General features: G+C 51.2%; 1 protein-coding gene across 1 annotated transcript in view; it reads right to left on the reverse strand.

Moving 5' to 3' along the window:
* LOC140422477 (dynein light chain Tctex-type 1-like) overlaps nucleotides 1-18,442 on the reverse strand; it is a 40,174-nt gene extending 21,732 nt beyond the window's left edge. The window contains exons 1-3 of the mRNA XM_072507497.1: nucleotides 18,401-18,442; nucleotides 2,021-2,062; nucleotides 1,808-1,931 (exon numbers count right to left, since the gene is read on the reverse strand). Coding sequence (XP_072363598.1) covers nucleotides 1,808-1,931; nucleotides 2,021-2,062; nucleotides 18,401-18,427 — 193 coding nt within the window. The 5' untranslated portion in view covers nucleotides 18,428-18,442. The remainder of the gene's footprint in view (nucleotides 1-1,807; nucleotides 1,932-2,020; nucleotides 2,063-18,400) is intronic.
* Between the last annotated feature and the right edge of the window lie 3,984 nt (nucleotides 18,443-22,426).

Genomic DNA, 22,426 nt, shown 5'->3' on the forward strand with positions numbered 1-22,426 from the left:
AAATGTTGCCTGAACTGTCCCCATATCCTCAAAATGGATAAGACCACTAGACACGTAGAATATTTTGTCGGCGAAAAAGAGTGAAGCCGTCATTAGTGGGCCCAACCCAGGTTCCTTACATGACCTCGTTTCTACCTGCACCCAAGTGGTCCCTAGATCACTACACCAACCCAGCACCTTTTCCATGTTGGCCACCCAGAAATAGTGGGAGAGTCTCAAACAAGGGGACATAACTACAAGATAAAGGGCTGGTCATTTAAAACTGAGGTAAACAGAAATTTCTTCTCGCAGAGGGTATTGAAGGCTGAATGATTACAAATATTTAAAGAGGTGGATAAATATTTGATAAATCAAGGAATAGATGACAATGGGGAAATGGCACAGAAAAGGAATTGAGGCAGCCATAATCGCATTGAATGGCGGGGCAGGCTTGAAGGGTCTGGTGGCCTACTCATAAGAGTCATAGATGTTTACAGCATGGAAACAGGCCCTATGGCCCAGCTTGTCCATGCCGCCCAGTTTCTATCACTAAGCTAGACCCACTTGCCCGCATTTGGCCCATATACCTCTATACCCACCCTGCCCATGCAACTGTCTTAACTGCTTTTTAATTTTTGTGTACTATTATTTTTTTTCAGTTTCTCTCCGAAATATCTATAGTCAGCATTATCTTTTGTAATATATTGATTAAAAACATTTCATAATAAATACAAATCAGAACAAAATACAAAAGAAAAAAAGCAATCAAATATAATGGTAAAACAAAAACACATAGCCCATAATTAACTTAAATATTAAACCTAACCTAAACCCACTAACAACTGACGGAGACTAACACCTTAACAAAGGAAGTAAATGGCTGCTGCCTTAGATAGAACCTCTCCACCGACATCCCGATGGTGAATTTGACCTTGTCTAAATGCAGAAATAACATCAAGTCACCCAACCAAGCAGAGGTACTGGGCAGTGTGGGAGACGCCATCCAAGCAATATTCACCTCCAGGCTATCAGCGAGGCAAAGGCGACAACCCTGCCTCTACCCCAGGCTGAATCACCGGTGAATCTGACACACCAAACATTGCCACCAGCAGACACGGATCTAAATCCACATGCACTATTATGATGCGTTATTAAAAATGAAGCCCAGATACCTAAGAGTTTGGGGCAGGACCAGAACTTATGCATATGGCTAGCCGGACGAGGAGAACACTGATCACACCCATCTACATTTGGAAAAAACCCACTCATCCTTGCCCTAGTCAAGTGCGTCCTGTGAAGGACCTTAAACTAAATCGGGCTCAGCTGCGTACATGATGATATGGAGTTAACTCTGTGAAGAGCCTTATTCCAAGCCCCATCAGAAACAATGGGGTCCAATTCACTTTCCCATTTCACCCTCACACCAATTAACCAAGCAGAATCCGATGAATGAATATGGCCATATAGATCTGAAATAGACCCCTTGCCAGGCTGCCATAGTCGGTAGTGACCTGCTACCAATACTCTATGCAGAATGGTCTGGAACTGCTTCTAGACAATGTGCATGAAGCTTATCCTCATAATGCAAAGAGCAGAGTGAGGGATACTTCACTCATGATCTGGCTAAGATTCTAAGAAATGGCACATTACTGAAATACTATGTTGCTTTCTGTCATATATGCGTAGAATGGCACCATGAGCAACACAGACTGCACTGCAAGACATTTCACAGAGCAGGGGCAACATTATACCAGGGTCACAAGTACTGAATAAGATAACTAAATTTAATCAGTCTCACTTTGTCATTCCAACCTTTTACAACACTTACCAATATACTTGAAGGGTTTTCCCAGCTTAGTGAGCTGACTCAGACACAGTTCCACCACACTTGTCGTCCACTGATTAACTCTGCTAGGCTGATATGCATTTCCACCAATTGCAGCCTCAATTGACTGCAAATGATAGGAAGTTGATGAGTTTCAACTGCTAAGTATTGGTTGGGAATTTAAATAGATTTGAATTATTGTGCATAATATCTTACCTCTTTAATAATGCCACTAATTTCATCAACAATAAAAGCAGTCTCGAGATAAAAAAAAGTACAGGTTAGTTTTGCAAAATACTATTACATTGTAAGAAATTTATTCACTGTAGCAAAGAGACATGGCAAGAAATATAGTGGCTGCTAATGGAGTGTGTAGACATGGACTGCCTGTTTACAATAAAAAGTCAAATGGGACTTCCGGGTGCGGCGATGACCAGCTAAGTCGCACGTTTCGGCACCTCCCGTTGAAACGGACTTTTGGGCTCTTATTAAGAGCCCCAACGGCAATTTTTAACAGCCAAAATCATTGTGCGGTGAAATAGGAGGGAATCCCCCCGGATAAATATGGATAAAGAAGAGGATAGCGGCCGGATTGCAGTGGATCCACTGGAGCAGCGGCAAGGAAGGGAAGCTCGAAGCAAGATGGCGTTGGAAGGTGGCTGTTCGGTATGGGGCCCGGAGCAACAAGAGTTCCTGCAGCGCTGTGTGGAAGAGCTGCTGAAGGAGGTGTTGGCCCGGATTCTACAGGCGATTGAAGGGCTAAAGGAGGCGCAGAGGACCCAGGAGTTGGAGCTTTGGGTCGTGAAGGCAAAGGCTGTGGAGAATGAGGATGAAATACAGGGCCTGGTGGTAAAGACAGAGACGCACGAGGCACAGCACAAAAGGTGTGTGGAGAGGTTGGAAGCCCTGGAGAATAACTCGAGGAGGAAGAATTTAAGAGTATTGGGTCTTCCCGAAGGCACAGAAGGGGCGGACGTCGGGGCATATGTGAGCACGATGCTTCACTCACTAATGGGATCGGAGGCCCCGACGGGCCCTTTGGAGGTGGAGGGAGCTTACCGAGTTCTGGCGCGAAGACCAAAGGCAGGAGAAATACCTCGAGCCATAGTGGTGAGGTTTCACTGCTACAATGAGAGAGATGGTTCTAAGATGGGCGAAGAAAACTCGGCGCTGCAGGTGGGAGAACGCGGTGATCCGCGTGTACCAGGATTGGAGTGCGGAGGTGGCGAGAAGGAGGGCAAGTTTCAACCGGGCCAAGGCGGTGCTCCACAAAAAGGTTAAATTTGGAAAGTTGCAGCCGGCGAGACTGTGGGTCACACACCAAGGGAAGCACCACTACTTTGAGACGGCAGAGAGGCGTGGACATTCATTGTGGACGAGAAGCTGGAATAGTCTGGTGAGAGAAAAAGCTTCTGTAATAAAGTGGTGGGGTGATTATGTGGGAAGAGGAAGGGGAAGGGGGGGGGGGAGAATTTTTTCAATTTTGTAACTTTTATCTTTTCCCCTCGTGGGGGTTGGGGGGGGGGGGGGGGGGAGGAGAAGAGTATGGGGAACTGTGGGCGCCGGTGGGAAGGAAAAGAGAACTGCGCCATCAGGGGTGGGGCCGAGTGGGAAACGCGGGCTTTGCTCCCGCGCTATGGTAATTGTGGCAGGAACGGGGACGCAGGAAGGAGGGGGCCTTGCACAATGAGGGGCCGAGGACAAACGGGGGAAGCCGAGGTCAGCCAGAGTTTGCTGACTTCTGGGAGCAACATGGGGGGTGCAACTACGCTAGAAAGGGATCTAGCGGAAGGGGGGGGGGGGGGGGGGGGGAGTTAACTGGGTTGCTGCTGCTAAGGGGAAGGGGGAGCTGTTATGGGGCGGGGTGGTCGGGACGGGAGAGCACCGTCGGTGGGATATATGGGTACGTGGGAACCGGGTGAGGAGCTGGGTTAGAAAAGGGGATGGCTAGTCGACATGGGGGGGGGGGGGGTAAAGAGTCCCCCAACCCGGCTGATCATGTGGAACGTGAGAGGGCTGAATGGGCTGATTAAAAGGGCACGGGTACTCGCACACCTAAAGAACTTAAAGGCAGATGTGGTCATGTTGCAGGAGACGCACTTGAAACTGGCAGATCAGGTCACTACGTAAAGGATGGGTGGGGCAGGTGTTCCATTCGGGCTTAGATGCGAAGAATAGGGGGGTGGCTATCTTAATGGAGAAACGGGTACAGTTTGAGGCAAAGACCATAGTGGCGGACAGTGGGGGTAGATATGTGATGGTGAGTGGCAGATTGCAAGGGGAGGCGGTGGTTCTGGTGAACGTATACGCCCCGAACTGGGATGATGCAAACTTCATGAAGCGTATGCTGGGGCATATCCCGGACCTGGAGGCGGGAAAGCTGGTAATGGGGGGAGACTTCAATACGGTGCTTGATCCAGGGCTGGACCGGTCTAGGTCTAAGACCGGGAGGAGGCCGGTAGCGGCCAAGGTGCTTAAGGACTTCATGGAGCAGATGGGAGTAGACCCCTGGAGATTTATTAGGCCTAGGAGTAAGGAGTTTTCATTTTTCTCCCATGTTCACAAGGTGTATTCACGGATAGACTTTTTTGTCCTGGGTAGGGCACTGATTCCGAAGGTGACAGGGACGGAGTACATGGCCATAGCCATTTCGGACCACGCTCCACATTGGGTAGATCTGGAGATAGGAGAGGAAAAGGAGCAGCACCCACTCTGGAGATTGGATATGGGGTTGTTGGCGGATGAGGGGGTATGTCTAAGGGTGAGGGCGTGTATCAAAGGTACCTGGAGCTTAATGATAACGGAGAGGTCCAGGTGGGAGTGGTCTGGGAGGCGCTGAAGGCGGTGGTCAGAGGGGAACTGATATCCATAAGGGCCCATAAAGGGAAGCAAGAGAGCAAAGAAAGGGAGCGACTGTTGAGAGAACTTCTGAGGGTAGACAGGCAATATGCAGAGGCTCCGGAGGAGGGACTGTACAGGGAAAGACAAAGGCTACATATGGAATTTGACCTGCTGACCACGGGCAAGGCAGAGGCACAGTGGAGGAGGGCACAGGGAGTACAGTATGAGTATGGAGAGAAGGCGAGCCGGTTACTGGCCCAACAACTGAGGAAGAGGGGAGCGGCGAGGGTGATAGGTGGGGTGAGGGATGAGGAAGGTGAGATGGAACGGGGAGCGGAGAGGGTGAACGGGGTGTTTAAGGCATTCTACGAGAGGCTGTATAAGGCTCAGCCCCCGGAAGGGAAGGAGGGAATGATGCATTTCCTAGATCGGCTGGAATTCCCGAAGGTGGAGGAGCAGGAGAGGGCGGGACTGGGAGCACGGATTGAGGTGAAGGAGGTGGTAAAGGGGATTGGGAGCATGCAGGCGGGGAAGGCCCCGGGACCGGATGGGTTCCCGGTGGAATTTTATAGGAAATACATGGACCTACTGGCCCCGCTTTTGACGAGAACCTTTAATGAGGCCAGGGAAAGGGGGAAGTTGCACCCGACTATGTCGGAGGCGACGATATCGTTACTCTTAAAGAAGGAAAAAGACCCGCTGCAGTGCGGGTCTTACAGGCCTATTTCCCGCCTGAATGTGGATGCTAAGCTCCTGGCCAAGGTGATGGCGACAAGGATAGAGGATTGTGTCCCGGGGGTGGTCCACGAGGATCAAACTGGGTTCGTTAAGGGGAGACAGCTGAACACGAATATACGGAGGCTGCTAGGGGTGATGATGATGCCCCCGCCGGAGGGGGAAGCGGAGATAGTGGTGGCGATGGACGCTGAGAAAGCATTTGACAGAGTGGAGTGGGACTACCTATGGGAAGTGTTGAAGAGATTTGGTTTTGGAGAGGGGTTTATTGGATGGGTACAGCTGCTATATAGGGCCCCGGTGGCAAGTGTGATCACGAACAGGCAGAGGTCCGACTACTTCCGTCTTTATAGAGGGACAAGACAGGGGTGTCCCCTGTCTCCGTTACTGTTTGCATTGGCAATTGAGCCGCTGGCCATAGCACTGAGGGGCTCTAGGAAGTGGAGGGGAGTACTCAGGGGAGAAGAACACCGGGTATCATTGTATGCAGATGATCTATTGCTGTATGTTGCGGACCCAGTGGAGGGGATGCCTGAGATAATGTGGACACTCGGGGAGTTTGGGGAATTTTCGGGGTACAAATTGAATATGGGGAAGAGTGAGTTGTTTGTGGTGCATCCGGGGGAGCAGAGCAGGGGAATAGATGATTTACCGCTGAGGAGGGTAACAAGAGATTTCCGGTACTTAGGGATCCAGATAGCCAGGAACTGGGGAACCCTACATAGGCTTAATTTAACATGATTGGTGGAACAGATGGAGAAGGATTTTAAGAGATGGGACATGGTGTCCCTGTCACTGGTGGGCAGGGTTCAAGCGGTCAAAATGGTAGTCCTCCCGAGATTTCTTTTTGTGTTCCAGTGACTCCCGGTGATGGTTACGAGGGCTTTTTTCAAAAAAATTGAGAAGAGTGTTATGAGCTTTGTGTGGGCTGGGAAGACCCCGAGAGTGTGGAGGGGGTTTTTGCAGCGTAGCAGGGATAGAGGGGGACTGGCTCTGCCAAGCTTAAGTGATTATTATTGGGCGGCCAATATCTCAATGGTGTGTAAGTGGATGGGAGAAGGGGAGGGAGCGGCGTGGAAGAGACTGGAAATGGCGTCCTGTAAAGGAACCAGCCTACAAGCATTGGCGACGGCGCCGTTGCCGTTCTCCCCGAAGAAATACACCACCAGTCCAGTGGTGGTGGCAACGCTGAAAATTTGGGGGCAGTGGAGACGGCATAAGGGAATGACGGGTGCCTCGGTGCGGTCCCCGATAAGGAATAATCATAGGTTTGTCCCGGGGAGACTAGATGGGGGATTTAGAACATGGCAGAGAGCAGAGATTGTGCAACTGAGGGATCTGTTCCTAGATGGGACGTTTGCGAGTCTGGGAGCGCTGACGGAGAAATACGGGTTGCCCCAGGGGAATGCATTTCGGTATATGCAATTGAGGGCTTTTGTGAGGCAACAGGTGAGGGAATTTCCGCAGCTCCCGACGCAGGAGATTCAGGATAGAGTGATTTTGGGGACATGGGTGGGGGATGGTAGGGTGTCAGATATATACAGGGAAATGAGAGACGAGGGGGAGATAATGGTGGATGAGCTGAAGGGAAAATGGGAAGAAGAGCTGGGGGAAGAGATCGAAGAGGGGCTGTGGGCAGATGCCCTACGCAGGGTAAACTCTTCGTCCTCGTGTGCCAGGCTTATCCTGATACAATTCAAGGTCTTGCACTGGGCGCACATGACCGGAGCAAGGCTCAGTAAATTTTTCAGGGTAGAGGATAGGTGCGGGAGATGCGCGAGAAGCCCAGCGAACCACACCCACATGTTTTGGTCATGCTCGGCACTGCATGGGTTCTGGGTGGGGGTGGCAAATGTGCTTTCGAAAGTGGTGGGGGTCCGGGTCGAGCCAAACTGGGGGTTGGCTATATTCGGGGTTGCAGAAGAGCCGGGAGTGCAGGAGGCAAGAGAGGCTGATGTTTTGGCCTTTGCGTTCCTAGTAGCCCGGCGAAGGATATTGTTAATGTGGAAGGAAGCTAAACCCCCGGGCGTGGAAGCCTGGATAAACGACATGGCAGGGTTTATAAAACTGGAACGGATAAAGTTCGCACTAAGAGGTTCGGCTCAAGGGTTCACCAGGCGGTGGCAACCGGTCATTGACTATCTCGCAGAACGATAAAGGAACTGGGAAAGTAGCAGCAGCAACCGGGGGGGGGGGGGGGGGGGGGGGGGGGGGGGCTCTGGTGGGTCCTCAGGGGTGTTTTTGTATGGATATTTTTACTTGGATATGTATATTGGCTTGTTTGACTTTATTATTGGGGAGAGTTAATATTTTGTTATGGCAGTTGCCATTTAGTTTATATATTATTTATTTATTTGTTAAAAAACGGTCACTATTATTTATATTGTTTTATTGTTGTAAAAAGGGGGGAAATTTTGTACTGTTTTGTTTGGCCGAAAAAAATTTGAATAAAATATATATTTTTTTAAAGTCAAATGGTGGTTGTAAAGTTAAAAATTGGTCTTTCCTGTGTATCTATCAACCTTTTCCATTTGCAACAGAGAGGTTTAAAAGTCAGTTTGCTAAAAGATTTCAATTTTCGCCACTTTCACGAGAAATCACTGTCTTTACAAACCTCTGCCTCACAAACCTTATTGAATTCTTTGAGAAGGTGACCAAACAGGTGGATGAGGGTAAAGCAGTTGATGTGGTGTATATGGATTTCAGTAAAGCGTTTGATAAGGTTCCCCACGGTAGGCTACTGCAGAAAATACGGAAGCATGGGATTCAGGGAGATTTAGCAGTTTGGATCAGAAATTGGCTAGCTGGAAGAAGACAAAGGGTGGTGGTTGATGGGAAGTGTTCAGACTGGAGTCCAGTTACTAGTGGTGTACCACAAGGATCTGTTTTGGGGCCACTGCTGTTTGTCATTTTTATAAATGACCTGCAGGAGGGCGGAGAAGGATGGGTGAGTAAATTTGCAGATGACACTAAAGTCGGTGGAGTTGTGCACAGTGCGGAAGGATGTTACAAGTTACAGAAGGACATAGATAAGCTGCAGCGCTGGGTTGAGAGGTGGCAAATGGAGTTTAATGCAGAAAAGTGTGAGGTGATTCATTTTGGAAGGAATAACAGGAAGACAGAGTACTGGGCTAATGGTAAGATTCTTGGCAGTGTGGATGAGCAGAGAGATCTCGGTGTCCATGTACATAGATCCCTGAAAGTTGCCACTCAGGTTGAGAGGGTTGTTAAGAAGGCGTACGGTGTGTTAGCTTTTATTGGTAGAGGGATTGAGTTTCGGAGCCATCAGGTCATGTTGCAGTCGTACAAAACTCTGGTGCGGCCGCATTTAGAGTATTGCGTGCAATTCTGGTCACCGCATTGTAGGAAGGATGTGGAAGCATTGGAAAGGGTGCAGAGGAGATTTACCAGAATGTTGCCTGGTATGGAGGGAAGATCTTATGAGGAAAGGCTGAGGGACTTGAGGCTGTTTTCGGTAGAGAGGTTAAGAGGTGACTTAATTGAGGCATACAAGATGATCAGAGGATTGGATAGGGTGGACAGTGAGAGCCTTTTTCCTCGGATGGTGATGTCTAGCACGAGGGGACATAGCTTTAAATTGAGGGGAGATAGATACAAGACAGACGTCAGAGGTAGGTTCTTTACTCAGAGAGTATTAAGGGTGTGGAATGCCCTGCCTGCAACAGTAGTGGTCTCGCCAACACTAAGGGTATTCAAATGGTCATTGGATAGACATATGGACGATAAGGGAATAGTGTAAATGGGCTTTAGAGTGGTTTCACAGGTCGGCGCAACATCGAGGGCTGAAGGGCCTGTACTGCGCTGTAATGTTCTATGTTCTCAAATAGAAAAATGCTTGGTTGTTTCTCGAAGGATACAATATCTACTTTGGGAGTGGAATTGTTCAAATCAGAATAATCACTGTAGCATCTTACACACCGAAGAAAGTCTACAACTGCACCCAAAAATACGAGTGATCTCACAGTAATTGCCAGTTTAGGCTTCCTTCTCGAACACTACTTGTTAACAAAAAACATGGGTTCCAACATCAGATCAAGATTCCCATGATCGAGGGGTGGGGACGATCAAGGTGGGAATGTGGTGATGGTGCGTTTGTGGGGGGGGGATAGAGGAGCATGTAGGGAATGGGGGGAGGGGAGGGGAGGGCAGTGACAGGAATAGCAGGGTGGGAGGTTGGGTGGATAGAGGTGGGTGCAGGCGGGTTGGGGGAGAGAGGGGAGTTGGGGTATTGGGGGAGTAGAGGGTTAGAGGGAATGTGGAGGGGAAAAGGAGGGATAGGTTGGGGAGATAGGAAGGCAGGGGTTGGGATATAGAGGGGAAATCGAGGGGGTGGCAAAGTTGGCAGGACGTGGGGTGTTCCAGGAATATAGGGAGTGGGAGGGTGAGGGAATAGTAGGGGTGAAGGGGTTGTGAGATGGACGAGGAGTTGGGGAAATGGGGAGGTGGGGGGATTTGGGGAATAGAGGGATGTAGAGGGATTGGGTGTATAGAGGTGGTGGGGAGAACTGGGGAATGGGGGTGGATCGAGGGGGTAGGGGCAGATCGAGGGAGTGGGGGTTTTGGGGAGATAGAGGGGGTGGGGAATATGGGGATTGAAGGGGGTGGGGAATTTGGGGGCGATAGAGGATGTGGGGGGATAGACTGGGGGTGGGAATGTTGTGGTGGACATTTTCCAACTAACCACATGAGACCCGGGGCCAATTACAATCGTTTATTTAGGATTCTAGTATGGACAGCCCTACTCCAGGAAAATGTCCGAAACAGCCCTCTCTACCAATACAGCCCTCAGCTCTAAGTCACAGATGCATACTGCTTATACAGTTAGTTAATACACAGAACATTGTTTAAAATCCGATCCTGCATAATTAAAACTTTCACCCAAAAGCAGGACCATAATCTCCTAACAAGTAAACGACATTGCTGGTGAATTCTGATCTCAGGCCCTTAGGATGTGTAAACCATAGAATCCCTCATGCAGAAGGGGAAAATCATGCTTGACAAATCTACTGGAATTCTTTGAGGGCGTAACTAGTAGAGTTGATTAGCGGGAGCCAGTGGATGTGATTTATTTGGACTTTCAGAAGGCTGCTGACAAAGTAGCGCATAAGAAATTAGTGCATAAAATTAAAGTATATGGGATTAGGGGTAGTATATTGAGATGGTTAAAAAAACTGGTTTGTAGACAGGAAACAAAGAGCAGGGATTAACTGGTCTTTTTTAATTGGCAGGCAGTGACTAGTGGGGTACCGCAGGGGTTGGTGCTAGGACCCCAGCTATTTACAATATATATATATAATTTAAATGAGGGAACAAACTATATGTCCAAATTTGCAGATGACACCAAGTTGGGTGGGAGGGTGAGCTGTGAGGAGTATGCAGAGATCCTTTGGTATGATTTGGACAAGTTGAGTGAGTGGACAAATCAATGACAGATGCAGTATAATTTGAATAAATGCGAGGTTATCTAGCAAAAACAAGAAAGCAGACTGTTATCTGAATGGTCATACATTGGGAAAGGGGGATGTGCATCGAGATCTGGGTGTCATCATACACCAGTCACTGAATGTAAAGAAGGCAAATGGTATGCTGGGCTTTATTGAGAGAGGATTCGAGTACAGTTTCAGTGGTGTCTTGCTGCAATTATACAGGGCCTTGGTGAGGCCACATGTGGAGTATTGTGTACAGTTTTGGTCTCCTTATGAGGAAGGATGTTCTTGTTATAGAGGGAGTGCAGCAAAGGTTTACCAGACTGATTCCTGGGATGGCGCGACTGGCGTATGAGGAGCGATTGAGTTGGTTAGGATTGTATTCGCTGGAGTTCAAAATAATAATAACCTTTATTAATGTCACAAGTAGGCTTCATTAACACTGCAAAGAAGTTACTGTAAAAAGCCCCTGGTCGCCACACTCAGGAGCCTGTTCGGGTATACCGAGGGAGAATTCAGAATGTCCAATTCACCTAACAAGCATGTCTCTCGTGACTTGTTGGGAGCGCATCGGTCTCATAGAAACCTATAAAATTCTAACAGGGCTCGACAGCGTAGATGTAAGAAGGATGCTCTCGATGGTGGTTATGTCCAGAATACAGGGTAGACTATTTAGAACTGAGATATGGAATTTCTTCTCATCCAGAAAGTGGTAAGCCTGTGGAATTTGTTACCACAGGAAGTAGTTGAGGGCAAAACATTGTATGTTTTCAAGAAGCAATTAGATGTAGCACTTGGGACGAAGGGGATCAAAGGATCTGGGTGGAAGAAAGAGGGATGAGGCTATTGAGTTGGATGATCAGCCATGATCATAATAAATGGCGGAGCAGGCTCGAAGGGCCGAGTGGCCTCCTCCTGCTCCTATTTTCCTATCAGTCGGTCCATCGAGTCTGCTCTGATCCTCTGAAAGAGCGACCTACTAGGACCAGTTCTCCACTCTGTCCCCGTAACTCCATAACCACACCTACACGGTACGGTACAGTGCGACATGGCAGCACAGTGGTTAGCACTGTTGCTTCACAGCACCAGGAACCTGGGTTCGATTCCCTGTTTCGGTCACTGTCTGTACGGAGTCTGCATGTTCTATCCGTGTCTCCGTGGGTTTCCTCCGGGTGCTCCAGTTTCCTCCCACAAGTCCTGAAAGACATGCTTGTTAGGTGAATTGGACATTATGAATTTGTACCTGAACAGGTGCAGGAGTGTGGCGACTGGGGGGTTTTCACAGTAACTTCATTGCAGTATTAATGTAAGCCTACTTGTGACACTAATAAAGATTATTAATATTACCCTTCACATCTTTGGACATAGAACATAGAACGATACAGCGCAGTACAGGCCCTTCGGCCCACGATGTTGCACCGAAACAAAAGCCATCTAACCTACACTATGCCATTATCATCCATATGCTTATCCAATAAACTTTTAAATGCCCTCAATGTTGGCGAGTTCACTACTGTTGCAGGTAGGGCATTCCACGGCCTCACCACTCTTTGCGTAAAGAAGCTACCTCTGACCTCTGTCCTATATCTATTACCCCTCAGTTTAAAGCTATGTCCCCTCGTGCCAGCCATTTCCATCCACGGGAGAAGGCTCTCACTGTCCACCCTATCCAACCCCCTGATCATTTTGTATGCCTCTATTAAGTCTCCTCTTAACCTTCTTCTCTCCAACGAAAACAACCTCAAGTCCATCAGCCTTTCCTCATAAGATTTTCCCTCCATACCAGGCAACATCCTGGTAAATCTCCTCTGCACCCGCTCCAAAGCCTCCACGTCCTTCCTATAATGCGGTGACCAGAACTGTACGCAATACTCCAAATGCGGCCGTACCAGAGTTTTGTACAGCTGCAACATGACCTCCTGACTCCAGAACTCAATCCCTCTACCAATAAAGGCCAACACTCCATAGGCCTTCTTCACAACCCTATCAACCTGGGTGGCAACTTTCAGGGATCTATGTACATGGACACCTAGATCCCTCTGCTCATCCACACTTCCAAGAACTTTACCATTAGCCAAATATTCCGCATTCCTGTTATTCCTTCCAAAGTGAATCACCTCACACTTCTCTACATTAAACTCCATTTGCCCCTCTCAGCCCAGCTCTGCAGCTTATCTATGTCCCTCTGTAACCTGCTACATCCTTCCACACTGTCGACAACACCACCGACTTTAGTGTCGTCTGCAAATTTACTCACCCACCCTTCTGCGCCTTCCTCTAGGTCATTGGTAAAAATGACAAACAGCAACTGCCCCAGAACAGATCTTTGTGGTACGCCTCTTGTAACTGAACTCCATTCTGAACATTTCCCATCAACCACCACCCTCTGTCTTCTTTCAGCGAGCCAATTTCTGATCCACATCTCTAAATCACCCTCAATCCCCAGCCTCCGTATTTTCTGCAATAGCCTACCGTGGGGAACCTTATCAAACGCTTTACTGAAATCCATATACACCACATCAACTGCTCTACCCTCGTCTATCTGTTCAGTCACCTTCTCAAAGAACTCGATAAGGTTTGTGAGGCATGACCTACCCTTTACAAAGCCATGCTGACTATCCCTGATCATATTATTCCTATCTAGATGATTATAAATCTTGTCTCTTATAATCCCCTCCAAGACTTTACCCACTACAGACGTGAGGCTCACCGGTCTATAGTTGCCGGGGTTGTCTCTGCTCCCCTTTTTGAACAAAGGGACCACATTTGCTATCCTCCAGTCCTCTGGCACTATTCCTGTAGCCAATGATGACATAAAAATCAAAGCCAAAGGTCCAGCAATCTCTTCCCTGGCCTCCCAGAGAATCCTAGGATAAATCCCATCAGGCCCCGGGGACTTATCTATTTTCAGCCTGTCCAGAATTGCCAACACCTCTTCCCTACGTACCTCAATGCCATCTATTCTAATAGCCTGGGTCTCAGTATTCTCCTCTACAACATTATCTTTTTCCTGAGTGAATACTGACGAAAAATATTCATTTAGTATCTCGCCCATCTCTTCAGACTCCACACACAACTTCCCATTCCTGTCCTTGACTGGTCCTACTCTTACCCTAGTCATTCGCTTATTCCTGACATACCTCTAGAAAGCTTTTGGGTTTTCCTTGATCCTACCTGCCAAATACTTCTCATGTCCCCTCCTTGCTCGTCTTAGCTCTCTCTTTAGATCCTTCCTCGCTACCTTGTAACTATCCATCGCCCCAACTGAAACTTCACACCTCATCTTCACATAGGCTTCCTTCTTCCTCTTAACAAGAGATTCGACTTCTTTGGTAAACCACGGTTCCCTCGCTCTACGCCTTCCTCCCTGCCTGACCGGTACGTACTTATCAAGAACACGCAGTAGCTGATCCTTGAACAAGCTCCACTTATCCAGTGTGCCCAACACTTGCAGCCTACTTCTCCAACCTATCCCCCCCAAGTCACGTCTAATGGCATCATAATTGCCCTTCCCCCAGCTATAACTCTTGCCCTGCGGTGTATACTTATCCCTTTCCATCACTAACGTAAACGTCACCGAATTGTGGTCACTGTCCCCAAAGTGCTCTCCTACCTCCAAATCCAACACCTGGCCAGGTTCATTACCCAAAACCAAATCCAACGTGGCCTCGCCTCTTGTTGGCTTGTCAACATATTGTGTCAGGAAACCCTCCTGCACACACTGTACAAAAAACGACCCATCTAATGTACTCGAACTATATCTTTTCCAGTCAATATTTGGAAAGTTAAAGTCTCCCATAATAACTACCCTGTTACTTTCGCTCTTATCCAGGATCATCCTCGCCATCCTTTCCTCTACATCCCTAGAACTATTTGGAGGCCTATAGAAAACTCCCAACCGGGTGACCTCTCCTTTCCTGTTTCTAACCTCAGCCCATACTACCTCGGAAGATGAGTCCCCATCTAGCATCCTCTCCGCCACCGTAATACTGCTCTTGACTAGCAGCGCCACACCTCCCCCTCTTTTGCCTCCTTCTCTGAGCTTACTAAAACACCTAAACCCCGGAACCTGCAACATCCATTCCTGTCCCTGCTCTATCCATGTCTCCGAAATGGCCACAACATCGAAGTCCCAGGTACCAACCATGCTGCCAGTTCCCCTACCTTATTTTGTATACTCCTGGCATTGAAGTAGACACACTTCAAACCACCTACCTGAACACTGGCCCCCTCCTGCGACGTCAAATCTGTGCTCCTGACCTCTATACTCATTCTCCCATACCCTAAAACTACAATCCAGGTTCCCATGCTCCTGCTGCATTAGTTTAAACCCCCCCCCAAAGAGCACTAACAAATCTCCCCCCCAGGATATTTGTGCCCCTCAGGTTCAGATGTAGACCATCCTGTCTGTAGAGGTCCCACCTTCCCCAGAAAGAGCCCCAGTTATCCAGAAATCTGAATCCCTCCCGCCTGCACCATCCCTGTAGCCACGTGTTTAATTGCTCTCTCTCCCTATTCCTCATCTCATTATCACGTGGCACGGGCAACAACCCAGAGATAACAACATTAAGGAGCAATGTTAGGATGGTCAGTCCACCTAACGTGCACATCTGTGGGAGGAAAACAAAACACCCGGAGGGAACCTACAGGCACAGGGAGAACATGCAGCCTTCATACAGTCACCCAATTCTGGAAGTTGATCCTGGTGCTGTGCGGCAACAGTATAAGCATTTGACTAGCATGTTCCCTTCACTCAAATGCAGGGGTGTTACATCTCATCCCCTATGAAATCTATTCATTCACCCTAACAGTGATGTTGGGGTCATACAACGGATGGCGGCAATGTCCCCCATGCACATCTTAGCTTCCTCCCCCCCCCGCCCCCAGAGTATCTTTTCCCCTCCATGCTAATCTTTGCTGCCCGATGCCTTTACTTGCCCCCCAGATGCATCTCTGGCCCCCCACTGCGTGCATCTATTCCCCCATGCGCATCTCTGCCTCTGATCTCTTGCCCCAACGCATCTCTGCCACGTCCCCCTCGTGCATTTCTGGCCCCCAAGCACGTCTCTGCCTCCCAACTTGGCCTCCAGGAACATCACTGCCCCCAGGCGCATCTCCGCATTCCAGGCACATCTTTGCCCTCATGCGCATCACTGCCCCAAACACGCATCTTTGCCCCCCAGGTGCATCTATGCCCCCTACGTGCACCTCTGCACCCCATCTTTACCTACCGACCCCCATCTTTATCCATTCTCGCCCATCTTTGCCCTCCCACGCCCATCGTTCTCCCTAGGGCCATCTTTGGCCCCCATGCCTATCTTTGCCCACCCACTCCCATTTTTGTCCCAAGGCTATTTTTGCCCTCCCACACCCATCATTACCCCCCGACTCATCTTTGTCCCCTACGCCCATCTTTGACCCCCCTATGCCCATCTTTGCCCCCGCACCCCATTGCGCCCAAGGCCATTTTGCCCCCCCCCCCACCACTAGCATTGCCCCCATGCACATCAATGCATCCTCACGTCCATCTTTGTTCCCCCTCAAGCCCATTTATGCCCCCACAACCACTTTCCCCCACGACTATCTTCGCCCCCCATGCCAATCATTGTCCTCCATGCCCAACTTTGTCCCCCATATGCTTTTCATTGCCCCAAGGCCATTTTTGCCTCCCCCACATCCCCACTGATCGCCATCGATCCCCCCACGATCCTCCCACACCTTCGATAACCCCAAACCTTTGATCCCACCATGCCGTTGATAACCCTGACCCCCTTGATCCCCGCCAACAATCCCCAACTCCTCCCTTCGATCCATCCTGAATCATCCCCACCCCCTCGATCCCCCCACTCCCTTTATTCCCATTTCATACTCCCCTCCCCCTCTATCCTACCTCGTTCCTCCCACATTCTATATCCACCACCTTCTCGATCCCCCCACACCCTCAATCTCCCCACTGCCTCCATGCCCCCACCTTCGCTCCCGACTCCTCGAACCCCCTCGTTCAGCCCCATCCCTCAAACCACCTCATTCACCACAAGTCCCTCGATCACCTTCGTTCCCCGCATCCACTTAATGCCCCACCCTCTGGATCTCCCCCTTATTTCCCCCACTTCCTCGATTCCCTCTTGATCCTCAGCCCTCTCGATCTCCCCTCGTTTCCACCCACAACCTTGATCCCCAGTCGAATCCCCCATCCATTCCATTTGCCCACCCCCTCGGTCCCCCCATGCCCGATTCCTCCCAACCCCTCTTCCCCCTTGTTCACCCCGACCCCTCCCCGATCTTCCCTCATTCGTCCACTCCCTCGATCCCCCACCCCCTCAATCCCTGCCATCCCCAATCCCCGCACCTATTGTTCCCCCATCACCTCGATCCTCCCCACTTGATCCCACACACACCCTCAATGTTCCCTACCCCCTCCGCCTTGATTGCCCTTCGATCAACCATCCCATTCGATTCCCCCCTCTCCCAATGATCCCCTTTTCCCCCATTGATCCCCCCTTCTTCTCCCTTCAGCCCCAGTACCCCCTCGATACGCCTGCCATCGACCCCCCCCGCCATCCCTCCACGCCACCGATACCCCCTCGATCCCCCCCAAGCCATCGATACCCCCTCGATCCCCCCCACGCCATCTATACCCTCGATTTCCCCCCCCCACGCCATCGATACACCATCGATCCCCCCACGCCATCGATCCCCCCACGCCATCGATCCCCCCCACACCATTGATCCCCCCAGCCATCGACATCCCCTCGATCCCCCGATGCCACCGATACCTCCACGATCCCCCCGCCATCGATACCCCCTCGATCCCCCATGCCATCGATACACCCGCCATCGATCACCCCTCGATCCCCCCCACACCACCGATACCCCCACGCCATTGATCACCCCTCGATCCCCCACACGCCATCGATACTCCCTCGATCCCCCCACGCCACCGATACCCCCTTGATCCCCCTCACGCCATCGGTCCCCCCTCGATCCCCACACGCCATTGACCCCCCCCCCCCGCCATCGATACCTCTTCAATCCCCCCCACCGATAGCCCTACGATCCCCCGCCATCCCTCCCACGCCACCCATACCCCCTCGATCCCCCTGCCATCGATACCCCCTCGATCCCCCCCGCCATCGATACCCCCTCGATCCCCCCACGCCATCGATACCCCCTCGATCCCCCCCACGCCATCGATACCCCCTCGATCCCCCCACGCCATCGATACCCCCTCGATCCCCCCACGCCATCGATACCCCCTCGATCCCCCCCACGCCATCGATACCCCCTCGATCCCCCCCACGCCATCGATACCCCCTCGATCCCCCCCACGCCATCGATACCCCCTCGATCCCCCCGCCATCGATACCCCTTCGATCCCACCCCCCCCCCCCCGCCATCGATCCCCCCTCAATCCCTCCCCGCCATCGATCCCCCCTCAATCCCTCCCCGCCATCGATCCCCCCTCGTCACCGATACCCCCCTGGTCCCCCCGCCATCAATACCCCCTCGATCCCCCCCACGCCATCCATATCTCCGCCCCCTCGATCTATTTCTATTGCCACGCCTCCCTCACCTCCTCTCCGCTCTGATATTCCTCCATTTTGCTAACGGTTGCCACCGCGCTCGCGCCTCCTGGCGGCAGCGCGCCGGCGCCATCCCGGGGCGAAGGACCCGGATGGAGGCTGCGGGACGGTTGGCGGGAGCGAGATTTGAATCGTCTGCATTCCGCTGTGAATCTCGGTGTTGTCAATGTCTGCAAAGACCAGGCGCTAATTTCTGTTAATTGCTGCTACAAGAATAAAAAGTCAAGGTCTTGGAAGAAGAAAATAAATAGAGACATCATAAAATCAAGGATACAATTTTGAAAGGTGTTACACCCGATTTCACAAACTGCACACATTATGAAATAGGCAGTCTGACTGCGCGTTTCGTCAAGCGGCCAGCGCTGTGTAAAGCTGTAAAATATTCGGCCAGGGTTCTCCCCGCCTGCTTTCCTGTGCCAGAGGCGGCTCACATTTTGTATGGCATGTCCGCCCCGCCGCGGGGGCTTGCCTTCGGTGGGACCGGCAGGAAGGGCTGGAAAATCCCACCCTTAAGGAATTGTAATTCAGGCCCTGTACAAGCTTAACATCTTGTACTGCCCAATATCAGTATGAACATTGTATATATGGGAATGCAAGTTTGCCTACATTGACACAAATGGTGGAAGCTGTAACATTTTATATATGTTTCATAACGGCCAGTTCAGTTTGAACATAAGAACTAAGAGCAGGAGTGGGCCATCTGGCCCCTCGAGCCTGCTCCGCCATTCAATGAGATCATGGTTGATCTTTTGTGGACTCAGCTCCACTTTCCAGCCCGAACACCATAACCCTTGGATGTGCCATCAATTATAACAAAGACGATTGTGGAACTAAACTGTGGCTTTAATAAGCTAGACGAGAACCTGCTGGTAACTGGTCCGAACTGGGGCAGGGCCAGAGGTCGGCCACCTTTATACAGAGCCTGAGGGGAGGAGCCACAGGCGGAGCCAGGCAGAGTCAACAAACAATATATTCAGTACAGTAACAGTGGTATACCACAATATATATAATACAGTAACAGTAGTTTACCACATTCACCCCCTGTTTTTAAAAAAAAGTCCGGCGGGGGTGAAGTGGACTTAAAGATCGAGTCTGTCGGGGGCTTTGACCTTCTGCCGTGAACACCTCAGTCCCGGCTGTGGTGTGTGCACTGGTGTTGAGATCAGTGTGTCCGGGAGCGTATCGTCGTCTTCTTCGTCCAGTAGTTGAGTCGGTGGAGAGGGAGGCGGTGTAGGGGCGGGGGTGGTGGTGATGGTCACTGGGGAACCTGCGGGTGCCAAATCTCGAAGGGAGACTGTGTCCTGCCGCCGTCATGGTATGCTTCGTAGGCATATTGTGGGTTGGCATGGAGGAGAAGAACCCTTTCGATCAGGGGATCCGATTTATGACTCCTCGCATGCTTCCGGAGGAGGACGGGCCCTACGACTGTCAGCCAGGACGGGAGCGAGACGGGAGTGAGGTGGACTTCCTGGGGAAGACAAACATTCGTTCGTGAGGGGTCTCATTGGTGGCAGTGCACAGGAGCGACCGGATGGAGTGGAGCCCATCGGGAAGGACCTCCTGCCAGCGGGAGACTGGGAGACGTCTAGACCGTAGGGCAAGAAAGATGGCCTTTCAAACCGTCGCGTTCTCCCTCTCCACCTGTCCGTTTCCCCGGGAGTTGTAGCTGGTAGTCCTGCTTGAGGCGATGCCCTTGCTAAGCAGGAACTGACGCAACTTGCCACTCATGAAAGAGGAACCCCGATCGCTATGGATGTAGGTGGGGAAACCAAATAAGATGAAGAGACTGCAGGGCCTTGACAGTGGCAGAGGTCATGTCAGGGCACGGGATGGCGAAGGGAAAACGCGAGTACTCATCAATAATGTTAAGGAAGTACACGTTACGGTCAGTGGAGGGGAGGGGCCCTTTGAAGCCGATGCTAAGGCGCTCAAAGGGGCGGGAAGCCTTTACCAGGTGTGCTCTGTCTGGCCAAAAGAAGTGTGGTTTGAACTCCCCGCAGACCTGCAGTCCCTGGTCATGGTCCTGACCTCTCGATGGAGTAAGGCAGATTGCGGGCCTTGACGAAATGAAAAAAACGGGTGACCCCCGGGTGACAGAGGTCATTGTGGAGGGCCCGAAGTTGGTCTACTTGTGCGCTGGCACATGTACCGCGGGATAGGGCACCTGGGGGCTCATTGAGCTTCCCAGGTCGATACAAGATATTGTAATTGTAGGTGGAGAGTTTGATCCTCCACCTCAGGATCTTGTCATTCTTGATCTTGCCCCGCTGTTTGTTATTAAACATGAAAGCAACCGACCGTTGATCAGTGAGGAGAGTGAATCACCTGCTGGCCAGGTAATGCCTCCAATGTCGCACAGTTTCCACAATGGCCTGGGCTTCCTTTTTGACGGGGGAGTGTCGAATTTCGGAGGCCTGGAGGGTACAGGAGAAGAAAGCCACGGGCCTGCCCGCCTGGTTGAGGGGAGCGGCCAGGGCAAAGTCCGATGCATCGCTCTCCACTTGGAACGGGATGGACTCGTCTACTGCGGCATTGCGGCTTTGGCAATTGACACGGTTGATGCGGTTGAAGGCCAGGCGGGCCTCAGCCGTCAGGGGAAAAATGGCAGATTTAATGAGTGGGCCTTGTCTGCATAATTGTGGACCCACTGGGCATAAGAGGAGAAGAACCCCAGGCATCTCTTCAGTGCCTTGAGGCAGTGGGGGAGGGGAAATTCCAGAAGGGGATGCATGGGGTCGGGCCCTAGGACTCCATTTTCCACCACGTAGCCAAGGATGGCTAGGCGGGTTGTGCGGAAAATGCATTTCTACTTATATGTGAGGTTAAGGAGCTTAGCATTGTGGAGGAAATGTCGGAGGTTAGCATCATGGTCCTACTGGTCATGGCCACAGGTGGTGACATTATCTAGATACGGGAATGTGGCCCGCAGCCTGTACTGGTCAACCATTCGGTCCATCACTCGCTGGAAGACCGAGACCCCATTGGTGAAGGCGAAGGGGACCCTGAGGAAGTGGTAGAGGCGGCCATCTGCCTCGAAGGCAGTGTATTGGTGGTCCTCCGGGTGGATAGGGAGCTGGTGGTACGCGGACTTCAAGTCAACAGTGGAGAAGACTCGATACTGCGCAATCTGATTGACCATATCAGATATGCGGGGAAGGGGGTACGCATCAAGCTGCGTGTACCGGTTGATCGTCTGACTGTAGTCGATGACCATCCGGTGCTTCTCCCCAGTCTTGACGACCACCACTTGGGCTCTCCAGGGGCTGGTACTGGCCTCTATGATCCCTTCCTGCAGGAGTCGCTGGACCTCTGACCTGTTAAAGGCCTTGTCCTGGGCACAGTATCGTCTGCTCCTAGTGGCGACAGGCTTACAGTCCGGGGTGAGGTTAGCGAAGAGCAAGGTCGGAGCGACCTTAAGCATCGCGAGGCTACAGACAAGTGAGTGGGGGCAGGGGTCCACCGATCTTCAAGGTAAGGCTTCGGAGGTGGCACTGAAAATCAAGACCCAGTAATAGGGCAGCGCAGAGATGAAGGAGGATTTAGAGCTTGAAATTAGCGTACTCTACGCCCTGTACCGAAAGGGTTGCGACACAGTACCCCCGGATTTCCAGGGAATGTGATCCGGAAGGCAGGGAGATTTTCTGGGAGGGAGCAGAGCCTTACCGTATCTGGGTGGACGAAGCTGTCAGTGCTCCCGGAGTCGAAGAGTCGAAGAGGCCCGTTGATCCGGATGGCCATCATGGATTTAGTGAGGTGATGAGGTCGAGACTGGTCGAGGGTGATGGAGGCGAGCTTTGGAAGATGGGTGGGCTGGTCGAGAGTAGTGGAGGCCAGCATACGACTGGGTGAGCAGGGGTTCCAGGAGGCGGTGGGGTGATTCCAAGATGGCGTTCCCCACGGGTCGCATGTGGCGGGCGGCGTCGAAGATGGCGGTCCCCACGGGTCGCACGTGGCGGGTGGCATCGAAGATGACGGCCCCCACGGGTTGCACGTGGCGGATGACGTGGTAGATGGGG

The sequence above is a fragment of the Scyliorhinus torazame genome, chromosome 1, assembly GCF_047496885.1.
Source record: "Scyliorhinus torazame isolate Kashiwa2021f chromosome 1, sScyTor2.1, whole genome shotgun sequence".
In the NCBI taxonomy this organism is placed as follows: domain Eukaryota; kingdom Metazoa; phylum Chordata; class Chondrichthyes; order Carcharhiniformes; family Scyliorhinidae; genus Scyliorhinus; species Scyliorhinus torazame.